This window comes from Mesocricetus auratus, unplaced genomic scaffold (assembly GCF_017639785.1).
Source record: "Mesocricetus auratus isolate SY011 unplaced genomic scaffold, BCM_Maur_2.0 Super-Scaffold_100031, whole genome shotgun sequence".
NCBI classification, from domain to species: Eukaryota; Metazoa; Chordata; class Mammalia; order Rodentia; family Cricetidae; genus Mesocricetus; species Mesocricetus auratus.
Window position 1 is genome coordinate 1322657 of NW_024429212.1, and position 19913 is coordinate 1342569.

At 45.1% G+C, this 19913-nt stretch overlaps 1 protein-coding gene across 2 annotated transcripts in view; it reads right to left on the reverse strand.

Moving 5' to 3' along the window:
- Mcph1 (microcephalin 1) overlaps window positions 1-19913 on the reverse strand; it is a 191418-nt gene that overhangs the window by 124891 nt on the left and 46614 nt on the right. For both annotated transcript variants that reach the window (XM_040733413.1, XM_040733414.1), the window contains exons 10-11: window positions 11371-11408; window positions 9077-9239 (exon numbers count right to left, since the gene is read on the reverse strand). In XM_040733413.1, coding sequence (XP_040589347.1) covers window positions 9077-9239; window positions 11371-11408 — 201 coding nt within the window. The remainder of the gene's footprint in view (window positions 1-9076; window positions 9240-11370; window positions 11409-19913) is intronic.

The following is a 19913-nucleotide window of genomic DNA, read 5'->3' on the forward strand; positions in this document are numbered from 1 at the left end:
AGTGAGTGTTTCTTCAATCGGTTCCCCTCTAAGCTGACCTGACGCTCAAGTCTCATCTACAGAGGTACTTAAGAACAGACTAGCACAGTTCAAGCACAATCTCCCTGGCAATTTACGTTGACTTGGGGATAAAGTTCAGAAACCCTGAAAGTGTGGACAGCTGACAGCATCCCAGTGTCATTGGCAAGGATCTGAATGACAGATGGCTAGAGGCAGCTGTTGGAAAGTTCCAGTTAAATCAAATTATGGGTGAAATTTACAATGTGTGCCAATGGATAAAATATTCCATGCTATTAACAAAGCTAACACTGATGAAGCCATTAGAAATTGGGCTGGAGGTGAAGTTCAGTGTTCCAGAACAAGCACAAAGACAGAGTTAGATCCCCAGGACAAAGGAAGGGAGGGAGGGAGGGGAGGGGAGGGGGAGGGAGGAAGGCGTAAGAAATAATTTCTGAACCTGAAACAAAAAAGTGTAAAAGAAGGTGAAGATGCATCTTTAGGTCACTACTAAAGTGCTATCTAGAGTGTTATTTATTGTGTGTATAAATGTTTGTCTTCATGTATGTACGTATGTGCACCATGTGCAAGCCTGGTCCCTGCAGACACGAGAAGAATGCATCATATCTTCTGTGGAGTACAAATGGTTATGAGACACTATGTGAGGGCTGGGGACTTAACCCAGGTCCTCTGCAAGAGCAGCCAGCTGTGCTAATGCGGAGTCATCTCCAGCTCATTAAAGCCTTTCCTTCTTTCCTTCCTTTCCCTCCCTCCCTCCCTTCCTTCCTTCATTCCTTCCTGGCTTTAAGAGACATGTAATAGCCCTAGCTGTCCTGGAACTCACTCAGTAGACCAAGTTGTCCTTGAACTCACAGAGATCCACCTGCCTCTGCCTTCTGAGTGCTGGGATTAAAGGCGTGAGTGAGCACTGGACTGATTCCAGTTTATGGTGATGTCCCAGAGTTTTCATTCATAAGGAAGGGATAACCAAGTCCCAGATATTAAATCTCTTATCAGTGGCTTTTAGTGAAAATGAAGCATAGAAAAACAGTGTGGCCCCTATGTCCATGATGCTAACGAAGGGATGGAGACAAGCTGATTGAAGCTGACTTACAGATTCTTGGTCTGACTCTTTGAAACTATTTGCCCAATACAGGAACATGTACTTTAAAGCTAACTGTAACCCAGGGACATTTTTCGTTAGTTAAAAAAGTAAGTGTTTAAATGTGCAGTACCATGTCTTTCCTGATTTCCCTTGCTTGCTCATGGCTTTCTTCCTGGACTCCTTGGTGTTGGTCTAGCCTAGGACTTGGTCTTCCTCTTGGTCTTCATTGCACAATCATTCCATGACACTCTAAACCTCTAACACACACACACACACACACACACACACACACACACACACACACAATCTCTCCTTGAATACCTGATAGGAATTTCCAGCTCAATATATATAGTCCAGAATTTTCTGTTGTACCCTACACCTTGGTCTATCCAGGTTTTTTTCCCTCGCTGTCCCCACAGTGAACTACATGACTACTACCAGTTGTTCCTGTAAAGATGTAAGAGTCACTTTGTTCCCTCTACTCCCTCACAGCATACATTATCAAATCGCATCCAACAGGCTGCAGACTAGCTCTCTACACCCTACCTGCCTTTGTCATGGCCACAGCTGTCTCCACTATAGGTGATCCTCATGGCTGCAGTTCTCTAGGCACTATCTGCACTATAGGAGTCCTTGTCATAGCCAAAGCTATACAAACACAAGCTGTGCTATAACTCCCCTTGTCATGGTCACAGGCATTTCTCCCTGGATCATCCTAGCTGCTTGCTGATGCTCTGCTGTCATTTCTGCCCTAGCCTCCCTGAATCCCATTCAGGGCAGACGACAGACACACAAAAGCCTGCCACCCCCAGCTGGAATGGCTTCCCAGCCTTCTGTGGTGATCTATGAAGGTACATTTGGTCCTTGACCACCTTAAAGAAAAAGGCCATGATGGTAGAGCTTTGCTCAAGAGGAAGTCCGGGGTTGTGGCTCATGGTGTCTTCTCTCTGGAAAAATGGCTTTGATGCCAAAGGCCACCACTCATCCCTTCCAGATACGTTTTTCCACTGTTCTCATTAAGGTAAATGCCAAGGCCCTCGTATTCCAGGGGAATCGTGTGGTTGTTTTTTAATCTGTTCTCAATCATGGGCAGTTTGTGCCTCCAGTGTGGGAAAAGGACTCCAGGATCTCGCCGGAGGGACAAAAAGATGACAGAGGATTAGGGAAGGGTTCCAGACAGAATCCTTAGTATAGCGGTCCATGGCCAGTTCCTGGTGGAAAAAGTGCGTGGGCACACACAGGGGACAGAAGCAGATGGACTCTACAGTTTTACCCCTGTAGAGAGAATCCATGTAATTCAGTGGTGAAAATCTGTGAATCGGGGATATGCTGAAATAAATGATCATGACTATTGCCTAGGGATGATGCCTTTACCAAGGCTGTTTCAAAGACCCGTGTTAGAGACCCAATCAAGTTATTTCTGCATTGTATTCTCATCTAGACATGTAGTCTGTATGTTGCAAAATGCTCTGTAGGAACCGGTGAGTTGGCACATGTGAAGTGCTCTGTAGCCTGCAGTCCTTCATGCTATAACCTGCAGCAGGGGAGAAATAGCTCTGGAATGAAGTCCATGAAAGCTCAAGGGTCCCAGAGCTACTCAGGCAGATCCCCGGAAACTTGATCAAGTATGTGGCCAGAGCTAACCCAAGACTGCATACGCAGCTGCCCACCAGAGAAGCAGAAGGAGAGTGCCCAGAAACCCTGACAGGGCAGGGGTGATTTGCTTAAAAATTTATCCTTAGAATGTACCAATGTAAGGCTCAAGAAAGAGGCGGTGTGTGTGCGCCTTATTCTGAACAGTCTTTGGATGGGGGTAAGAGATTCGGCACGCAGAAGGCAGACTGGGTCCGGATGCACCTGGCCTTGGCTCTGGAATGAGCAGCAGTGAAGTGCGAGGCTCAGACCACACACGAGTGACACACTTTGCTCAACAGCATTTGACTCCATCCAGGGGGAGAGAGTCCCAAACTTGGCCACATCATTCTAGGGCAGAGACGTATTCTGTTGCCTCTGAATCAGAGAACACTTCATTATTTATTTGGATTTATAGCAGATATAACTTTTAAAACCTCTTATCAAGCATCAATTGTTTAGATGTTTGGAGTTGGCATCTTAAAATACGAAAAATAGGCTGCCAGGCTGTTTCTGACTAGAGACAGAACTGGAGAAGGGAGAGACGGGGTCACAGACACTCTACTAGCCTGTTAGTGACCACAAGCAGCTGAAAAGGCAGAGCCAGGCTGCACAGAAGTTGCAGAGGTAAGAGCAACACTAGGCAGACCACAACAAGGAGAGGAGAAAGCCCAATGACTTTTACAGTAAGCAATATGTTTAACGCAGCCTGAGTCCAGACGGACACCTTATCAAATCAGCTTATTTTCTGTTGTTACTCCTGTTCTTCCATGTACAGCAACCAGAGCAATGTCAGGCATGGTTTTCTCTCTTACTTATGCGCCAGGCAATTCAACCACAAAATCTGAAAAGCACAGATTCTTTTGTTTTCTGAAAACAGTGAACACTGGGGGAAACGAACTACTTTGTGAGCAGGAAGGAATCACCAGCAAAGTTCTCAAATATTAGAATAAGGGAAGACGAGGCAAAACTTCACACCAAACTGTGTTACAAAATCACCAGGAGCTTCTGTGACCGAGCAGTCCTGACTTTGCAGGGCTGCTACAATGGTCTTTCACAGAGATTTCCTGAGAACACTACACAAATCCAGAAATCAAAACATTCTCAGAGATGTTTTCCTTGGAGCTAGGTTTCTGGTGCTAGCCAAAGGGAATATTTTAAGAATCCCCCAACTGCACTGGGGACGGGTTTAGAGGAAGGCCCGCAGAGAGGGGGCCTTCTGACAGCAAGGTCCACGCCATCCTTCAAGGACAGATTATGAAAACTCATAACCTCGACATGAAGGCAAGCCGCAGTCTGTGAAGGCTGTAACATATCTGAGACTATATGCTGCCTGGAGATGCAAATTAAGTTGGATGTTAAACTAGAAATTTTGGTGACTGATCATCCTAATGGTGGCAGCAACCATTTCTCTCAAACAAATATATTACGCTGGTATTGACTTTCTTTTCAAAATTCAAGGAGGAAATCTAGGGAGATAGTTCTGTCACTAAAGCATGTATCTTGCAAGGGGACCTGAATTTGGATCCCCAGAAACCAAGGAAAAAGCTAGGTGCAGTGGTGGTGCACACCTGTAATCCCAGCCACTGTGAGGCAGGAGGCAGAGATAGGCAGATAGATCTCTGGAAGTTCATGGGCCACAGTGGGGCAACTGGGCAAGGCTCTAGGCCAATGAGAAGCTAGAAAGCACCTGGGGAACAACACCTAATGTTGACCTCACATGTGTGCCATGCATGCGAGCTCCTGTGCTCACATGTGCAGTCACATATAGGAACACACAAACAGAAGCAAAGTGAAACAATGCAATAATGCAAATGCAAGAAGGCTGTACAAGAAGAAGTGGTAAGCTCTGCCTTGTTGAAAATTGGTATGAATAGGGGAAACGGTCTGGTTAATTTCTAGACTCATTCTTAAAGGGTAAAACCCTAGCAGCATCGCTACACATGTCACGATAGAGAAGGGAGATCCCGGCGGCTGACAGAGCCATGCGGAGCTACGTTGACAGATGTCTGCTTCACGTGGGGGACATCTGCATTTCCCACATAGTGCTGTGTTAGCTATTGCTGCAATGGTTTTCATTTTGCATAAGATTCAAGCCTCCAAAACAGTCTTCTCAAGATCTGAAGGGGAGTGCGTGTGGTGATACAGTACTCAAAGGCGGGAAAGAAAGTGACAGTCTTGGATTAGACATGAGGTCTCCTCCATGGGAAGAAATTCGAATCTGATTTTGTGAACCAGGGCAAACATCTATGGCTGGGAAGTCACAGGCCTTAGTGAGGAACTTACGACCCACATTAAGCTGGGTGTAGCCAAATCGCCATCTACATATTTATGCTTTACACTAACTGCTGTCCGCCCTGCACAGAAAAGGCAGTGACTGATAAAAGAAACTTGTAACTGGGGTAAGCGCTGGGCATCCACATGACCCTCTCCAAGGCCCAGGAACAGCACAGAGAAGAGGGTGTAAAGATTATGACAGGTGAAGGACAAGAAGTAGTTCTATGATTCTGATGTCTTTATTGTACACATTGTTTTTACACAAAACAATGGTGACAGCAGATAGTAACTGTGGCGGTTTGAATAAGAAAGTCCCCCACCCCCACCTGTAGGCTCCAATGTGTGACTGCTTGTTAGTGGAACTCTTTGGGAAGGATTAGAAGGTGTGGCCTTGTTGAGCAGCTGTGTCACTGAGGGTGAAGCCCATGCCATTCCCAGCTAGCTTTCTTTGCTTTGTGTTTGTGGGTCAGAGTATAAGCCTTCAGCTACTGCTCCATGCCCGTCAGTTTCCTGCCATGATGGCCATGGACTAACGCTCTAATCCCGTAAGCGAAACCCCAATTAAATGTTTTCTTCTATAGCAGTTGCCTTGGTCATGGTGTCTCTTCATGACAATTGAACAGTGACCAGGACAGACTTAAAGTAGCACAGTCAGGATCTTTCTCTTGGAAGAAAGGTATCTCTTGGCTGAGATATAAAATACATAAGTCACAGTTTCATGGAGTGAAAATCTGCACAAATATCAATATAAGTAAATTAACAGGTGAAGGAGCTATCCTGAAGAGGTGACATTCCTTATCAGAATTGCACCCCAGATTCTGTATCTGGGGTGGTGTTCTTTCCTCTGTTCTACTCCACAGGCATGTATGATCAGGAGCAAGGAGACAGAGACAAACAGAATGGACATGTCCTCCAGTCTGTAGGAAGCCATGGATACCAGGAAGTCTAATGACTGAATGTAAGTTCGATAAATCTTACTGAAAATGTACAATGGATAGTCTAACCCACAGCTTTTTGGAGATGGGGCCAGGTAGGATAAAGGAGTTGTCAAAAAAGTCAGCAACGAAAACAAAAACCAAAGGGAAAACAAAAACAAAATAAAAACAGCAGCAACAACAAAACAAGTGTGTGGTGTACATCTTTAAGTTCAGCATGCAGGAGGCAGCGGCAGGAGGAGCTCTGAGTTCAGGCTCTCCTGGTCTACAGAGTGAGTTCCAGGTCAGCCAGGGCCTTAGCAAGATCCTATTTAAAACAAAACAGAAAAGGAAAAAAGAAAGGAAGGAGAGAAGAGAGAAAAGAAATGAAAAGAAGAAGGACGGACCAGGAGATGTGTGAAAACGGCCCAGATCTAGTCAGAGGGGCCTGGAGAGCCTTGCAGGGGCTCTGCAGTTAAGAGGGGACATGAGGCTTTGGCGCAGGGAAGGAGAGAAAGTGGAAAACACCAACCAATACAGGTAAGCAAGCCATGTGAGAACACCCTGAGACACCTCCACCATATCCTACCTGCCGTGGCAGCCACGGAGGACTCTACCTAGCAAAGCAGCATGGCCAAAGCCAGGAGTTATTTTTAAATAAGTGGGTTGGCTTTGTGAAGAATGATTTCTTTAAACAGCCCTGATTTGAGTGACCCATCTGAACATAATGAGAGAACTGGAAAATTTGAGTGAGGAGCTGCCCTCTGGCAACTGTGAGTGGTCCTCACCATGTGCTGTGACTAAGCACGTCAGGGCAAAGTAAGGCAGCTTGTCTCTGCAATGATCTAGTTCCCAGGAGGGCTAGATGGAGAGGTGATGGAAGGAGATGGAGAAGAGCCTGGAGCTGGGTGCTGAAGAAGATGAGAGACTGCGAGGGGGAGGTGTATTCCAGAGGGACCATGGCCACTCTGGGTGGCAGTGGTAGTGAAACTATTGACGCTTGGGATGGGGGAGAATGGGGTTCCTGCTCCATCCATGGAAAGGTAGAAGGTCCATGAAGAAGAAAGAGTAAAGTTGAGGAGGCCGTATGTGATTAGTGAAGAACTGGCAGACACTGAGCAGAAGTGTAAGGGTTCTAGTATTGTGCAGTCCAAAGGGTACCCAGGCTCCCGGCCCCCCATCCTCCAAAATGGGCAGGGGCCCTGACTCAGTCCAAACTGAGTTTAGGCCTAGCTCAACCTGGACTATAGGAGGATATTTTTTTGGCAGTTAGATAAAAGCAAGCATTTCTCACTTATGAAACTGATTCCCATCAGCCAAAGGAGTCATTTTGCTTTCTTGTGGCAGAAGGGACATATGGCTGTCCATTGACGTTTGGCTGCATGTCAAAGCCCATGCTGGCCTCCAGGCTCATCAGTCCCCATTTGCAAGCATGTGCCAGGCATTTCAAAGCCCCCACCCCAGTCTCCTTCCTGCTCCAGCTCCTCACCTTCCTCATGTCCTGCTCTCACTGATCCAGAGCCATGCTTACACACCTGCTCTCCTGCTCCCTCCCTGAGGTCTAGTCTCTCAATCGTTTGCTATTCTCCCTTCTCTCCAAGATGCGTAGCCCTCGCCATGTCTGGTCAGCTTCTTTCTCTCTCTGCTCTAGATTCTTCCAGATGCCTCTGGATGCTCTCTCTTATTCACAATAAAAACCTTAGCTACTCCATGGAGTGGGGATGTCAGCGGTTCCTTCACTGTGCCCCCTCACACCCGAGAGTCTTTCTGCAAGTTGACAGTGAGTGTCCCAAAGTCTCATCTGGTCTCTCCTAGTGCTCATCTCCCAGACGAACGCCTGGCACACAATCAAGTACGGATACCTACGTTTGTAGAGAGCACACTTCCAGAGCCAGGCAGTGGTGGCGCGTGCCTTTAATCACAGCAGAGGCAGGTGGATCTCTGTGAATTCGAGGCCAGCCTGGTCTACAGAGTGAGTTCCAGGACAGCCAAGACTACATATGGAAACCCTGTCTCAAACAAACAAACACAAAGCCAAGACAAAACAGAATACTTTTAAAGTTTTGTACATCATGATTTTAAGCAAAAATCCACGTCTTTTTGTGTGTTTTCCTATGTGTGCGCATCTGTGGATGCTGTGTGTCGTTCCTCAGAAGCTTTGTTTTCCGAGACTGCATTCCTAACTGGGACCTGCCCATTAGACCAGGCTGGCCCAGAGATCTGCTGCAGCCACCTCCCCAGTGACAGGAAGGATTACAAATTCATGCAGCACGCCAGGCTTTTCATGTAGGCCCTGGGATTTGAACCCAGGTCTTCATGCGCAGCAAGTACTTTAGCAATTGCAACTTTCCCCTGATCCCTCTTAAGTCTTTTGTCACAGACAGCTGTGGGTTATGACACGGGAAAAAGCGTCTTAAAAATACATCTGCAGCTTGTTTTTACAGTATAATCCTACAGGATTAAATTAACCCAGTATTAATGTAGCACATTCTTGGGTGAGGAGAAAGGAGCGCGAAAGTCAACGTAACACAAGTAGCCAATGAGGCTGTTCCCACTGGCAACGAGCCGATGGCCTTTGAAGTGATCCCTAGGCTGAGGATCAAAGGAAAACCACACCGACTGACAGCCTATCACAATTTTTATAAATTATGAAAATGATGATACATTTTTAAAGACGGTCTTAAATGCACAGAAAATAATGTTAACAATGCATGTGTGCGCTTGCAGCAACATATCCAATGGGATTAGCTGAACATGCTTCATCCTAAGCAAATCCATCTGTGCAAACAATCTCTGGAGTTTTTTTTTTTTTTTCTTTTCTCTTTTTGGCTTCTGAGCCATCAAGAACATAGTTCCCATCACTCCTCAGTCAAACACACAGCAACACTCACTGGCATGTGAGAGAACCCAGTTTGTTTTTAGCTCAAGCCTGTTCTGATCTTCTTTCCATTGGACACTGGGAGTTTACTCTATAGGCCACCATCCTCCCTAGCCTTCGCCGTGAGTGACACACTCTCTGAGTGACCATGGGAAGAGCAAACAGCTTGCCGGCTCTCAGAGTCACTTCCGTGCATGTAAGCATCAGCACGGCTGCTCATGCCGTCACCTCAGACCAAAAGTTTTAAAATGAAACAATGAGCGCAGGGCTTACCCATTCGTAAGACAGAATCCAGCAGCCTCGAGCGATCCCCATCAGCACGTTGAGGGTGCGGACAGACTTCCCCACCAGCACGTGGGAGGTGGACTCGCAGACCTCGGGTGCGAATGAAAAGCCTTTCAGTGTGTTTACCACCTGGATGATGAGGCTCTGTTTCCTGTGGACCAAGAGAGTCGACGGTCAGCCTTCACACTGTATGTCCATTAGACAGACAGTCTGGCTTCATTGTAGTTACAGCGCTCAAACCCTGGTTTCTTTACAAACAGGAACATGGGATTTGGGGGAACAGGAACTTTTCAGGTCTCAATTCCAAGCCCTTGAAGCTGCCCATGGTTATCTCCAGGGTCACACAGGCATAGGGACAGCAGCAGCATTGGGAGTCATACCGGCACATTGGATCATGCCCTTTTGAACCGGTGTGTACATGCTCTTCTAAAGAGGTATGCGTGTGCATGTGTGCCGTGAGTGTGTGGAGGGCAGAGGACAACGTGTGAGGGTAGATTCTTTCCTTCTACCGCGAGGGTTCTCGGAATGAACTCAGGTCATCAGGTCCGGCAGCAGAGCTTTTCTCACAAGCATCCCGCTAGCCCAGGACCCAGATCCACTAGCCCAGGACCCGGTTTATTATTTGCCTATTTTACTTTGAAAATGTAACATTATTGGAGTGTCAAATGCAGTTTTTCCCATTTAAAAAAAAAGAGAGGAAATAAAGGGACTCTAATTATCTCTTTGATTCCCAAAGCTCACTAGCATCTTTAACTTGTCATTCTCTTTATGGCTGGCACGCCTTTCTGGTTTGTTTTTCAATATCTTCCTCTAGTATCCTTACAAGGGCCCTTAGTTCTAATCTGCCCGCTTTTTTCTTTTAGTGAGCCTGCTAATATCCATGGCCCCTGCCCAGCTTTGGGTGAAAATCCCCAGTGAATCACAAGCTGTGAGCAGGGCCTTCTGGGCCATGCTGTCAGTGGAGACATGACAATGGTACCTCAATGGGTGGCCTGCTGTGCCCCGTGCTTTTGACTCCTGAGTTTTATCTCCCGGAATAGAGCACCTCAAGAGCTCAGCCTCTCCCTGTGAGAAGGGCAGACCACCTGCAACTTCTAATCTTAGGGCTCCACAGAGTGGAGATGGCCTCTCCCCAACTGACCTGGAGACACTAAGCTTGTTAGCATCTCAGAGGGGATTAAGTTTAGAACTTCACTTCAGAGTATCTGATCTTGTCTGTTCCAAGCCTGGCAGCTACCAGCAGCTCATGGATGTGCTAATTGGGAACAACTGCCTTTTTATGGCCTTGTTAATCAACGTGGAATCAGACTGTCCAAGGCCTCCTTAAGATATGCAAGAAGTGTAAGATGAGAAGGGATCAGGGGAAGGAACAGCCAAAATGAAAAGTTTTCTTTTGAAATCTTTTAAGGACAAAAATAACAGGCCATCATTTTTTTTTTAAACTTACAGAACAACCAAGGACTTTCTTACGTTCATATTCAGTATTCCTAGAGCAGACTAAAGTGTTCATGACACGTCAAAGGTATTAATAAAAACAAGAGGGCTCCTCTTCTGTGATACATGGCGTACAATGTTTAAAACATCAGTGCTTTTGTTTGCACGCCATGGCAGGAAAAGGAGCCCACCACAAAAAGTGGCCCATGCGCACAAGCTTCCTGCAGCATGTTTTCACTGAAATGGTCCAAATGTTTTGATGAATGTCTTAAAACCTCAAGACCTGTGATTGATACAAAAAATGTGGTTTTCCTCTTTAAGCACAAATTTGAAAATCCGTTGCAAGGAATATAGTATTATATATTTTTGTTGGATGTTCTTTATTGTGCTAAATGTTTAAGGGGGATGATAAGAGCAAGCCAGCAGCAAGCCATTAACCCTTCCACGAGATGCAGAGATAGCTGCCTTAGATCACGTGGTGTTTCTCCAAGATCTGGAAAGAAATGCTTCGACCTGTACTGCTCAGCCTATTGAACATTCATGGGGTGAGGGGCGGACAAACAAAACCATTAGGAATTAAGCGAACAAAGATGACAGAGATAAATAAATAAATAAATAAAATCTCTTAATGCTATGCAAAGGACCCAAAAAGCTTTTTGCACTCAATAGCCCACATTTAACTACATTTTCAGTTTCTAATGATCTTCTAACCCCATACTCGTTACATTGAGTAAAAGTGATCCAGTCCAGTTCTGTGAATGTCCTGAAGGCACAAAGACCTACAGTATATACAAGAGAAGGCTAATTTTTACAATGAATAGAAAGTTATCAAAACAACAAGTACTTACTCAGATGGCATGCTTGTCATGACTAATGTTCTCACTGTCTGGAGATTAAAAAAAAAAAAAAGAACAAAAAAACAGTCAAAAATATATGAAATTTTTCCCACAGAAATAAACTTTAATAAGTTTTTCAAATAGTTATATCACTTAAACACAAACATTTAAGCACACAATACACACACACACACACACACATATATATATAAGAACTTTATATTCTTAGAAAAAAATCTGGAGATGGAAATTTAGATACTATGCTAAAACCAATCCAAAAAAAACAAATGAAACAAAAACAAAACGAAAAAACCCAGACATGATGGAGAAGCCCACAGAGAACCTCCAGATAAGTCAAAGTGCAGACTTTAAAGTTAGGAAGGAGTGAGAAGGTGCTGCAAAGGCTGGCCCACTGTCCCGAAGCTATCAGCTACCATGTTCTCATTTTGAACACACTCCTATATAATACTGTTTATAGTCAGGAGGGCCTAGCAAATCTCACATCTTCAGCGATTGTCTGCTGTGATGAAAACTGCACATATTAGCTGGTGGTGGCTGCTACTGAGACAGGATCTCACTGTATATAACTTCAACTTGCTACGTAACCAAGGCTGACTTGGAATTCCCAATCCTTCTGCTGCGGTATTGAAGGATACTACCAGATCCTGCCCAACAAGGTATTTTAGACATTTTAACTTAGTGTGATCTTGCTGGTCAACTCTCGCGATTTAGAATCACCGTGGTAACAAACAACTAGGCATGTCTGTGGGAGGTTACCTAGCTTAGGTTAACAGAGGTGGAAACCCACCTTAAAGGTGAGTGGATACTGTTCCATTGACTGGGGTCCCAGACGGGATAAAGGGAAGAAACCAACAGTCACGATCTCTGCTTTCTGCATACAGACACAGTGAGCTGTCTCAAGTTCCTGCTTTCCTGGTCACAATGGACCATGTCATCAAACTGGGAGCCCAGATAAAGCCTTCTTTAAGATGTTCCTTGGGATGACAAGAACAGTGTGTACACTACAGAAAATGCAAATTCCATGAGTAACCTAGGTTTTTTTTTCCTAGAATTTGCTGATGTCTTTCAGTGTGTATTCCAGGGGATTGTGTGAAGTTACTACAAACACACACATACACACACACACACACACACACAGACACAGACACAGACACACACACCCCTTTGCAATTGAAGGGAGGAGCCTCACTTGTTCTTGAATGGAGAAAGCACAGGAGAAATACAAAAGGCTTCTAAGGATGCTGCCTGACACTGATACTCTGGGGAGGGGCCTTAACACAGTACACTTAGGGAAGATGGAGACTGAAGGATGCAGAGGTAATATGAATCTAAAAGATATCAAGAAGAAGAGCTCTGAGGATGACAGTTAAGCAATAGACTACTACTTTCCTGTCCTTTTAGTTATCCTTCTGGAACATTACAGTTTCTTGCTCTGTACTTCTGATAACCCGTGTGGAACAACAACAACACATCTTTCTGATTGGTTCTGGACACACAGGGCATGGGGGTGGGAGACTCCAGTCTTCCAACATTATTCTGTGTGAGCTAAGACTGTCCTTGAGTGTCATCTCTGATAGGATGGGGATCAGATAGTCCAAGGGACCACAGGCCAGAGGTGGGACAACCCAGGGGGCCACAGTGGCAGGGAGGGAGCTGGGCAATTAGATGCTAGGCATCTCCTTCCTCCACTCTCCCCATCCCCATCCCTTGTCCGCTGCCCACCACTTTTCTTCCTTCACAAGTTTGTTCTCTAGAGTGGCCACCTGGGTTTAAATACCAGCCATGTCAGCACGTGGCTGGTGATCCCAGCTTCTTATATGTTCAGTCTCTAACCTCTAGACTCCAGTGCTCTGCTGGCTTCACGGTTCTACTTGGATGTCTATCAAGGATTTTCAGTTTAATTTAGTCAAAAACTAAACCACTGCACTGATCAGACAATTAGGAAAGAAAAAGAAATAAAAGAGACCAACACTGGAAAGCAAGTAGTAAAACTACTTCTACCCACAGATCGGATTTTACATGGGTTGTTTTTCTGGCTTTTTAATAAAAAGTAACCACAAGAACTAAGTTAAATTCAACAAGGCTTCAAGAAATAAGGTCAACACACAAAACTAGCTATTCTTCTACAAATTAGTAGTGAACAATCGGAAAAGGGTATTAGGAAAACAGTTCCACTGACAACAGTATGAAAAAAAAACACCAAATAAATTTAACAGAGAAGGTACAATATTGTCCACTGAAAATGAAAACTGTTGTTGAAGGGCTGGGGAGAAGGCTTAGTGGAATAAACTGCTTGCTGTACAAGTGTGAGGGCTGGAGTTCAGATCTCCAGGAGCCAAGCAAATACTGGACAGGCATTTGTAACCCCATTACTCAGAAGCCACAGACATGGTCAGATCAAGTTGGCTAGATTGGTTGAATCACTCAACGCTGGGTACAAAAGAAAGACCTTGCCTAAGCATATAAGGTGGAGAGGGAGCAAGGAGACACCTAATGTCAACCTCTGGCCTCCCCTACAACTCAACTTAAAAAAAAAAAAACAAAGATCTAATGCTGGAGAGATGACTCCTTGGTTAGGAGCCCTGGCTGCTCTTCCAAAGAACCATGTTTCTTCCCAGCACCTACACGGCAGTTTACAACCAGCTTTCCAGGAGATCTGATGGCCTCTTCTGGTCTTCTAGGCCCCAAACACACATGTGTTGCACAGAAATACATGCAGAGAAGATGTACACACAGATTAAAAAAGAAGTATTAAAGAAAGATCAAAACCTCAATTTAAGACGTAAGCAAGCATCTTGAAGAGAGATGGCTCCAAAGAAAAGAATCAAATGGTCATCAAGCAAACAGAAAGATGTTACACATCCCTAGTAACCAGGGAAACCACTAAGACCCCATTGAGATGATAGATCACGCCCATTGTATCGGCTTTTTAAGAACCAACACAATAGAAAACAATAGACTTGATGGGAATATGAAGAAGTTGGAGACTCAGACACGACTGGAGGGAGGGTAAACTTTAGGGAACAGTTTGTTAATTGCTCCAAAAGTCAAATGTGTCATGGCCAGTTGATGAACAGAGGCCAAGAGCAACTTACACAGAGAGCCAGCACACCACCACTTATCTGGCTGCAGAGGTCACAGCATGCTGTTTATTTGCCCACATAAGTTAGAGACTTGAAATATATCCAGTGAGACTCCTCCTACTAATCAAGGGAACTCCTAAGAACATGACAGATATTGGCATCTGTAACTGTTAGAGATGAATTTAAAAAAAATGAAGACTGTTGATGGATGAGATAAATGGATGGTTGGATGACAAAGTAAATAAAGTCCCAAAGGCAACAACTGTATAACTCAAAGCCGGAGATGAGAACCGCCAAACGTGATTGTAATACACAACAGTCAATCTCGGTAGGGTTTAGAATCACCATGGAAACAGACCTCTGGACCTGCCTGGAAGGCATTAACTGAGGTGGAAAGACACATCCTAAATGTGGGCAGCGCCATCAGATGGGCTGGAGCCCGGGCTGAGTAGAGAGAGCAGGTTGGGCAGCAGGGCTCAACTCTCCCTGTTCCTGGCTGTGGTTGCCATGTGACCAGCTGTCCTCAGCTCCTGCCTCCTTGTCCTCCCCACCATGATGGACTGCATTCACGGACTGGGGGTCCCAATAAACTCTTTCTCTCCTGAGTTGCTTTTGTTGGGTATTTTGTCATAGCAACAAGACGAGTAACTACCATGTAATACAAATAGTCTTCGTTTATGGACATGCAAAGTCTACCCAGTAGCATCTCAACTGATCCTTCTCTACCTTAGTTTGAGTCTTCAATGCCCCAGAAAAGCTTATGAGCTGATGTTGAAGGTAGTGGGACCTTTAAGACATAGTGAGAGGTCTTTAGGACAGTGGGGAAGGGGGCTTACAGGAGCACCCATCCCCCCATGCTCGCTTCTGTTTCCCTACCACAAATATAAGCAGTCTTCCTCCACCATAAACTCTTATCATGGTGTATCACCACAAGCCAAAGCAATAGGGCCAGCTGGCTGCTGGACTGTGAGACAAAATTAATACTTCTCTTCTTAAGAGAACAGACTCAGGTAATTTGTTGAAATAAACACAAGCTGACTGGTACACTCCACCACTGGGGAAACTACTACCAAAGCCATTTCAGCATGCCCGACAATCTAAAAATGACTTAAAGGGCAAACTGAGGCACACAGAGTGTGAGAAGCCCACAGTCAAAACAAGGATGGCTACCAAAAGAAAACCAGGAACTCTAGTTGCCCGGAGTATGTGTTTCCAAAATGGTGTTCAATGAATTTGGTTTTACAGACTGAAGGAAAGAAGAAAAGGGTTTAGCCAAACATGGATCTAAGATGGCAATCTGTCACTCGTCATGGGTATGTGACAGCAAAGAAGCAGGGCATACTTCCTTCTAAGTCACAATGTTCTCCTGGCATCAGGATAGCTGTACAGAGCTAAGCGTTAGTGGAAGGCTGCCAGAGCCCATGGCCTCCGGGTACCATTCATTCTCTTTTCTCTCATCCAGTTGTTTATTGTCCTTTGTGTAGGACACAAGGGCTTTCTGGCTCCCTCACAAATTGATGTGTTGAATATTCATTTTATATTAGTGAAAGATTAATGTCTGTACCTTTAAAAATAACCTTTTCTACTTTGAAAGTCTCCTGAAATACCCAGCAGACTCTGAAGGAGGCCAGTGAGCTACACCAATTCAGGAAAACACTAAGCCAGTATACTTACTGCTCAGGGTCAAGCCTGAGACCCCACAACAGTGTGCCCTGGGCATCAGGCTTAGGCCTGTGACATCACAGCAGGGCTCTGGAGGCATCAGGCTTAGGCATGTGACATCACAGCAGGGCTCTCCAGGCATCAGGCTTAGGCCTGTGACATCACAGCAGGGCTCTGGAGGCATCAGGCTTAGGCATGTGACATCACAGCAGGGCTCTCCAGGCATCAGGCTTAGGCCTGTGACATCACAGCGGGCTCCCCAGGCAGCTCAGATGAAGACACATTTTTCATTGGCTTTTGGAGCTGAGTCCCTAGAAGTTAGCTAACCATTTTTGTCATTTTTAATTTTGTTCTCTACTAGCTTTTGTTTTTACTTGCTTAGATAAATTGGTCCCGGTTAGGGAAAGCGATGTGTAGGAATTCGGTTGTTTGGTAGGGTCAGTTGATGTCCTAGACCAATGGAATCTAGTCTCTTCTGAGGAAGAGGAAACACAGGGGCTGGTACCTCAATTAAGCTTTAGTTGTTACGTCACTGTAAATTAATTCTGAGGATGCTTCAGTACTCAGAGTCCTTACACAATGAATTATAAATAATCTAACTTAGTGTGTAAGCTCAGCAAAAGCCTAACTTAGTGGTAAAACTTGTGGTAAATAGCTGAATTCCAGCAGGGCACAGTGGCAGGGGTGTCAGTCAATGGCAGGTAGATGGGTGGATCAGACCCTGTTCAGATGAGGCAAATACCAAGCTACACCATCAGGCCACTGATGTCCCCTGATTTCTGCTGGCCGATGCTGCCTGCTGTGTCCCGGATTTGGGTCTCTGAACCTGGTTGCCCAGCTTACAAACTGCTCTTTGATTGAGTAACTTCTGTTCAGTTTACTCTGTCAATGCTTTATCAGTTTGGTGATCATGTGACAGTGCCTTCTAGGCTGCTATACCTGCTAATCTTTCCTGGCACCAGAGTCACAGGCTAGTCCTTCCTTGGATTCAAGACCTACAGACTTGCACTTTAAGTTTTGAGCTTATTTGAGCAATGTTTGGACTGGATAGGATCCAGGACTGGATTATGGCCAATGATTATCTAAGCTGGGTTCAGTTAGAGGCATTAGAAGTTCGGCAGCTTGGAGAAAAAAAGGCCTGGGTTCAGATGGTGGATAATGGTTTGAAGGGGGACCAGTAGGATCATCCAAATCCACAGGCTGAATGCTGCTGACTTGGAATTTTCAAGCTGAAGAAACAGGTGAACCTTACCCTGAATACAGTGCTGGCGCCATGCTGGAAAGATTTCAGCTGAGAAAACTGTTCACTTTATGTGGTGTTTTATGGAGAGTCTAAATGCTCCACAAACAGTGAGATGCATTTCTGACAGACAAAATGAAACCACTTCTATAAAAAGGTGTGTGTGTGTGTGTGTGTGTGTGTGTGTGTGTGTGTGCCTGCCAGAAGAGGAAATTGGATCCCTGAAGCTGGAGTTATGGGCAGTTGTGAGCTGCCTCAACTGTTGTCCTCTGGTGGGGCAACAGTGTGTGCGTGTGGCTACTGAGCCACCTCTCTTCCCTATATGAAAATCTTAAAGAAGTACTTGATAATAGAAAAAAATCTTTTATTTTACGTGTATGTGTGTGTTTTGCCTGCATGTATGTCTGTGTAGCGTGTGTATACCTGGTGCCCTTTGAGAGGACAAAAGAGGGTTGCCGATCTTCTGAAACTAGAGTTGCAGATGGCTGTGAGTTGCCGTGTGGGTGTGATCGGAACACAACTTGGGGTCTCTGGAAGAGTCACCAGTACTGTTAAAGGCTGAGCCATCTCTTCAGACCCAACAGAAAATATTTTCTTGAATGTCATCTCCGGCTTCATCTTCTCGGTACCCTTACCTACCCTGTTCCTCAGAATGTCCCAGCCTTGTCCTTTAGTCACTTTCTCAGTTAAATGACGGGAAGAAAAGTCCAATTAGTGGGTGTTTCTCGAATCTCCCTTGGGCTTTGGCCAAAGTCTTAAGCATCACACAGAGAGACTGTCTTTGAAAGGCACGACAGGGGCTTTGTCTGCAACACTGTGAACTCAGTATTCTAGTTGAAAACCACAAAAGGAGTTTGAAAGCTACGTCCACCCCTGCTTTAATCTCTGCACCCCCCCCCTTCTTAAAAAGACAAGAAAATCAACTGGGCCATGATCTATAGATGGATTTACTAAGGCTTACATCTTGACCAGCTCAGTAAGAACAAAGAATTATTCAACTGATGGAGCCTGTGACTTTTAGTCAATCACCATGGTGACAGCAGAGCCAGCGGGAGCACAGAGCATGGTCAGGCAAAGCTGGAAGGCTGATCAGTCCTTTGTGTGGCTCCACCTTGTAATTTCTTCCTTTCTGAAGGTCAAAATCCTCCTGAAGAGCCGATAACCTGGCACAGGTTTGAGTTCCATATTTTGTGTGACACTTGCGCATTGGCTTGTTAATAGACATGCTCTTTCCCCTGCTGAACTGTCAGTTTCTGCCAGGAGGCTCACTCATGGAACCCTCTGAGGGGAGGTGGAAGCCCCGAACCTTGGCTGGCATCAGCAAACTCTGATGATGATGAGCAGAAACTTGTAGGGGAAGTAACTTCCCCCATGCTGTCACTACTGGAGACCCACAGAACAGCAAACCAGAGTGCATTACACAAAAAAACAATAGAGTAAAAGAAAAGACTGTTGCTAGGAGCTCCAGGAAAACTTTGCAGTACCCGTGTCACTGGTGTTACATGACAGGCCACGTGAGCTTTGTCTGTATGGATGTCTCACCTGAGAGCTACTTTAATGAACTATCCCCAAGTGCTACATAGCTAATAATCATATTGCAAGTGTTAAAGATCTTCATGGAGCCCACTACACATAGAGGGATACTCTCTCAGCCTAGACACATGGTGGAGGGCCTAGGCCCTCCTCCAAATGATGTAACAGACTTTGAAGACCCCCATGGAAGGCCTTACCCTCCCTGGGGAGCAGAAAGGGAATGGGATAGGGGGTTGGTGGGGAGCAGAGGAGGAGGGGAGGGAGAGGGAACTGGGGTTGACATGAAAAACAAGCTTGTTTCTAATTTAAACAAAAAAAATCTTCATATCTTCATAGTATTATTACCTAGGAATGTAAGTCATGTCATCTGCCCAGATAACCTTTGCTCTATGTAAGATTTCAATGATGGAAATAAGAGCTGAATGAGTTTTGGTGTTTGATTCTCTTCAATGACAATAATCTGAAGGTTCTAGATCCAATGAGATCCCTGGTGTGAGACAACATTCACAATGCAAAAATCTAATTAGAATTAGGAAACCTTGATTAATGTTATTAGAAAAGACCAGAAAAACAAATTAACATTTAGAAGCCTTGATACATTAAATATTAAAAACCCAAGCAGGGATTTATTTATACCTGAGAGCTGGATGACTATAAAACCTATTCTGATTTTATAGGAAGCTAGTTCTCTATGGCCAAGCTAAACTTTATCTGAGTCATGTGTCCCCTAGAAAACATAGTGCTGGTTAAGAATTCCCCTAACCTTTTATGTTCTGACAAGACTTTCCCTGCTCTCAGAGTCCAAAATAATGCCTCTCACCTTCCTCAGTGACCCAAAAGTCCACTGCCATGTGCCCTCATGCTTGTGAGATAACCTAATAGCCTGTTCTCAAAACCATGGGTCCTTCCTTCCCTTCCAAAAAATTCTTCATGAATTACAACAGTCTGCACAGGGTGCTGGGATGGTGACCTTGTCTCTACCCGTGTAGGTACACAGGACTTTGCCCTGCTTCTTC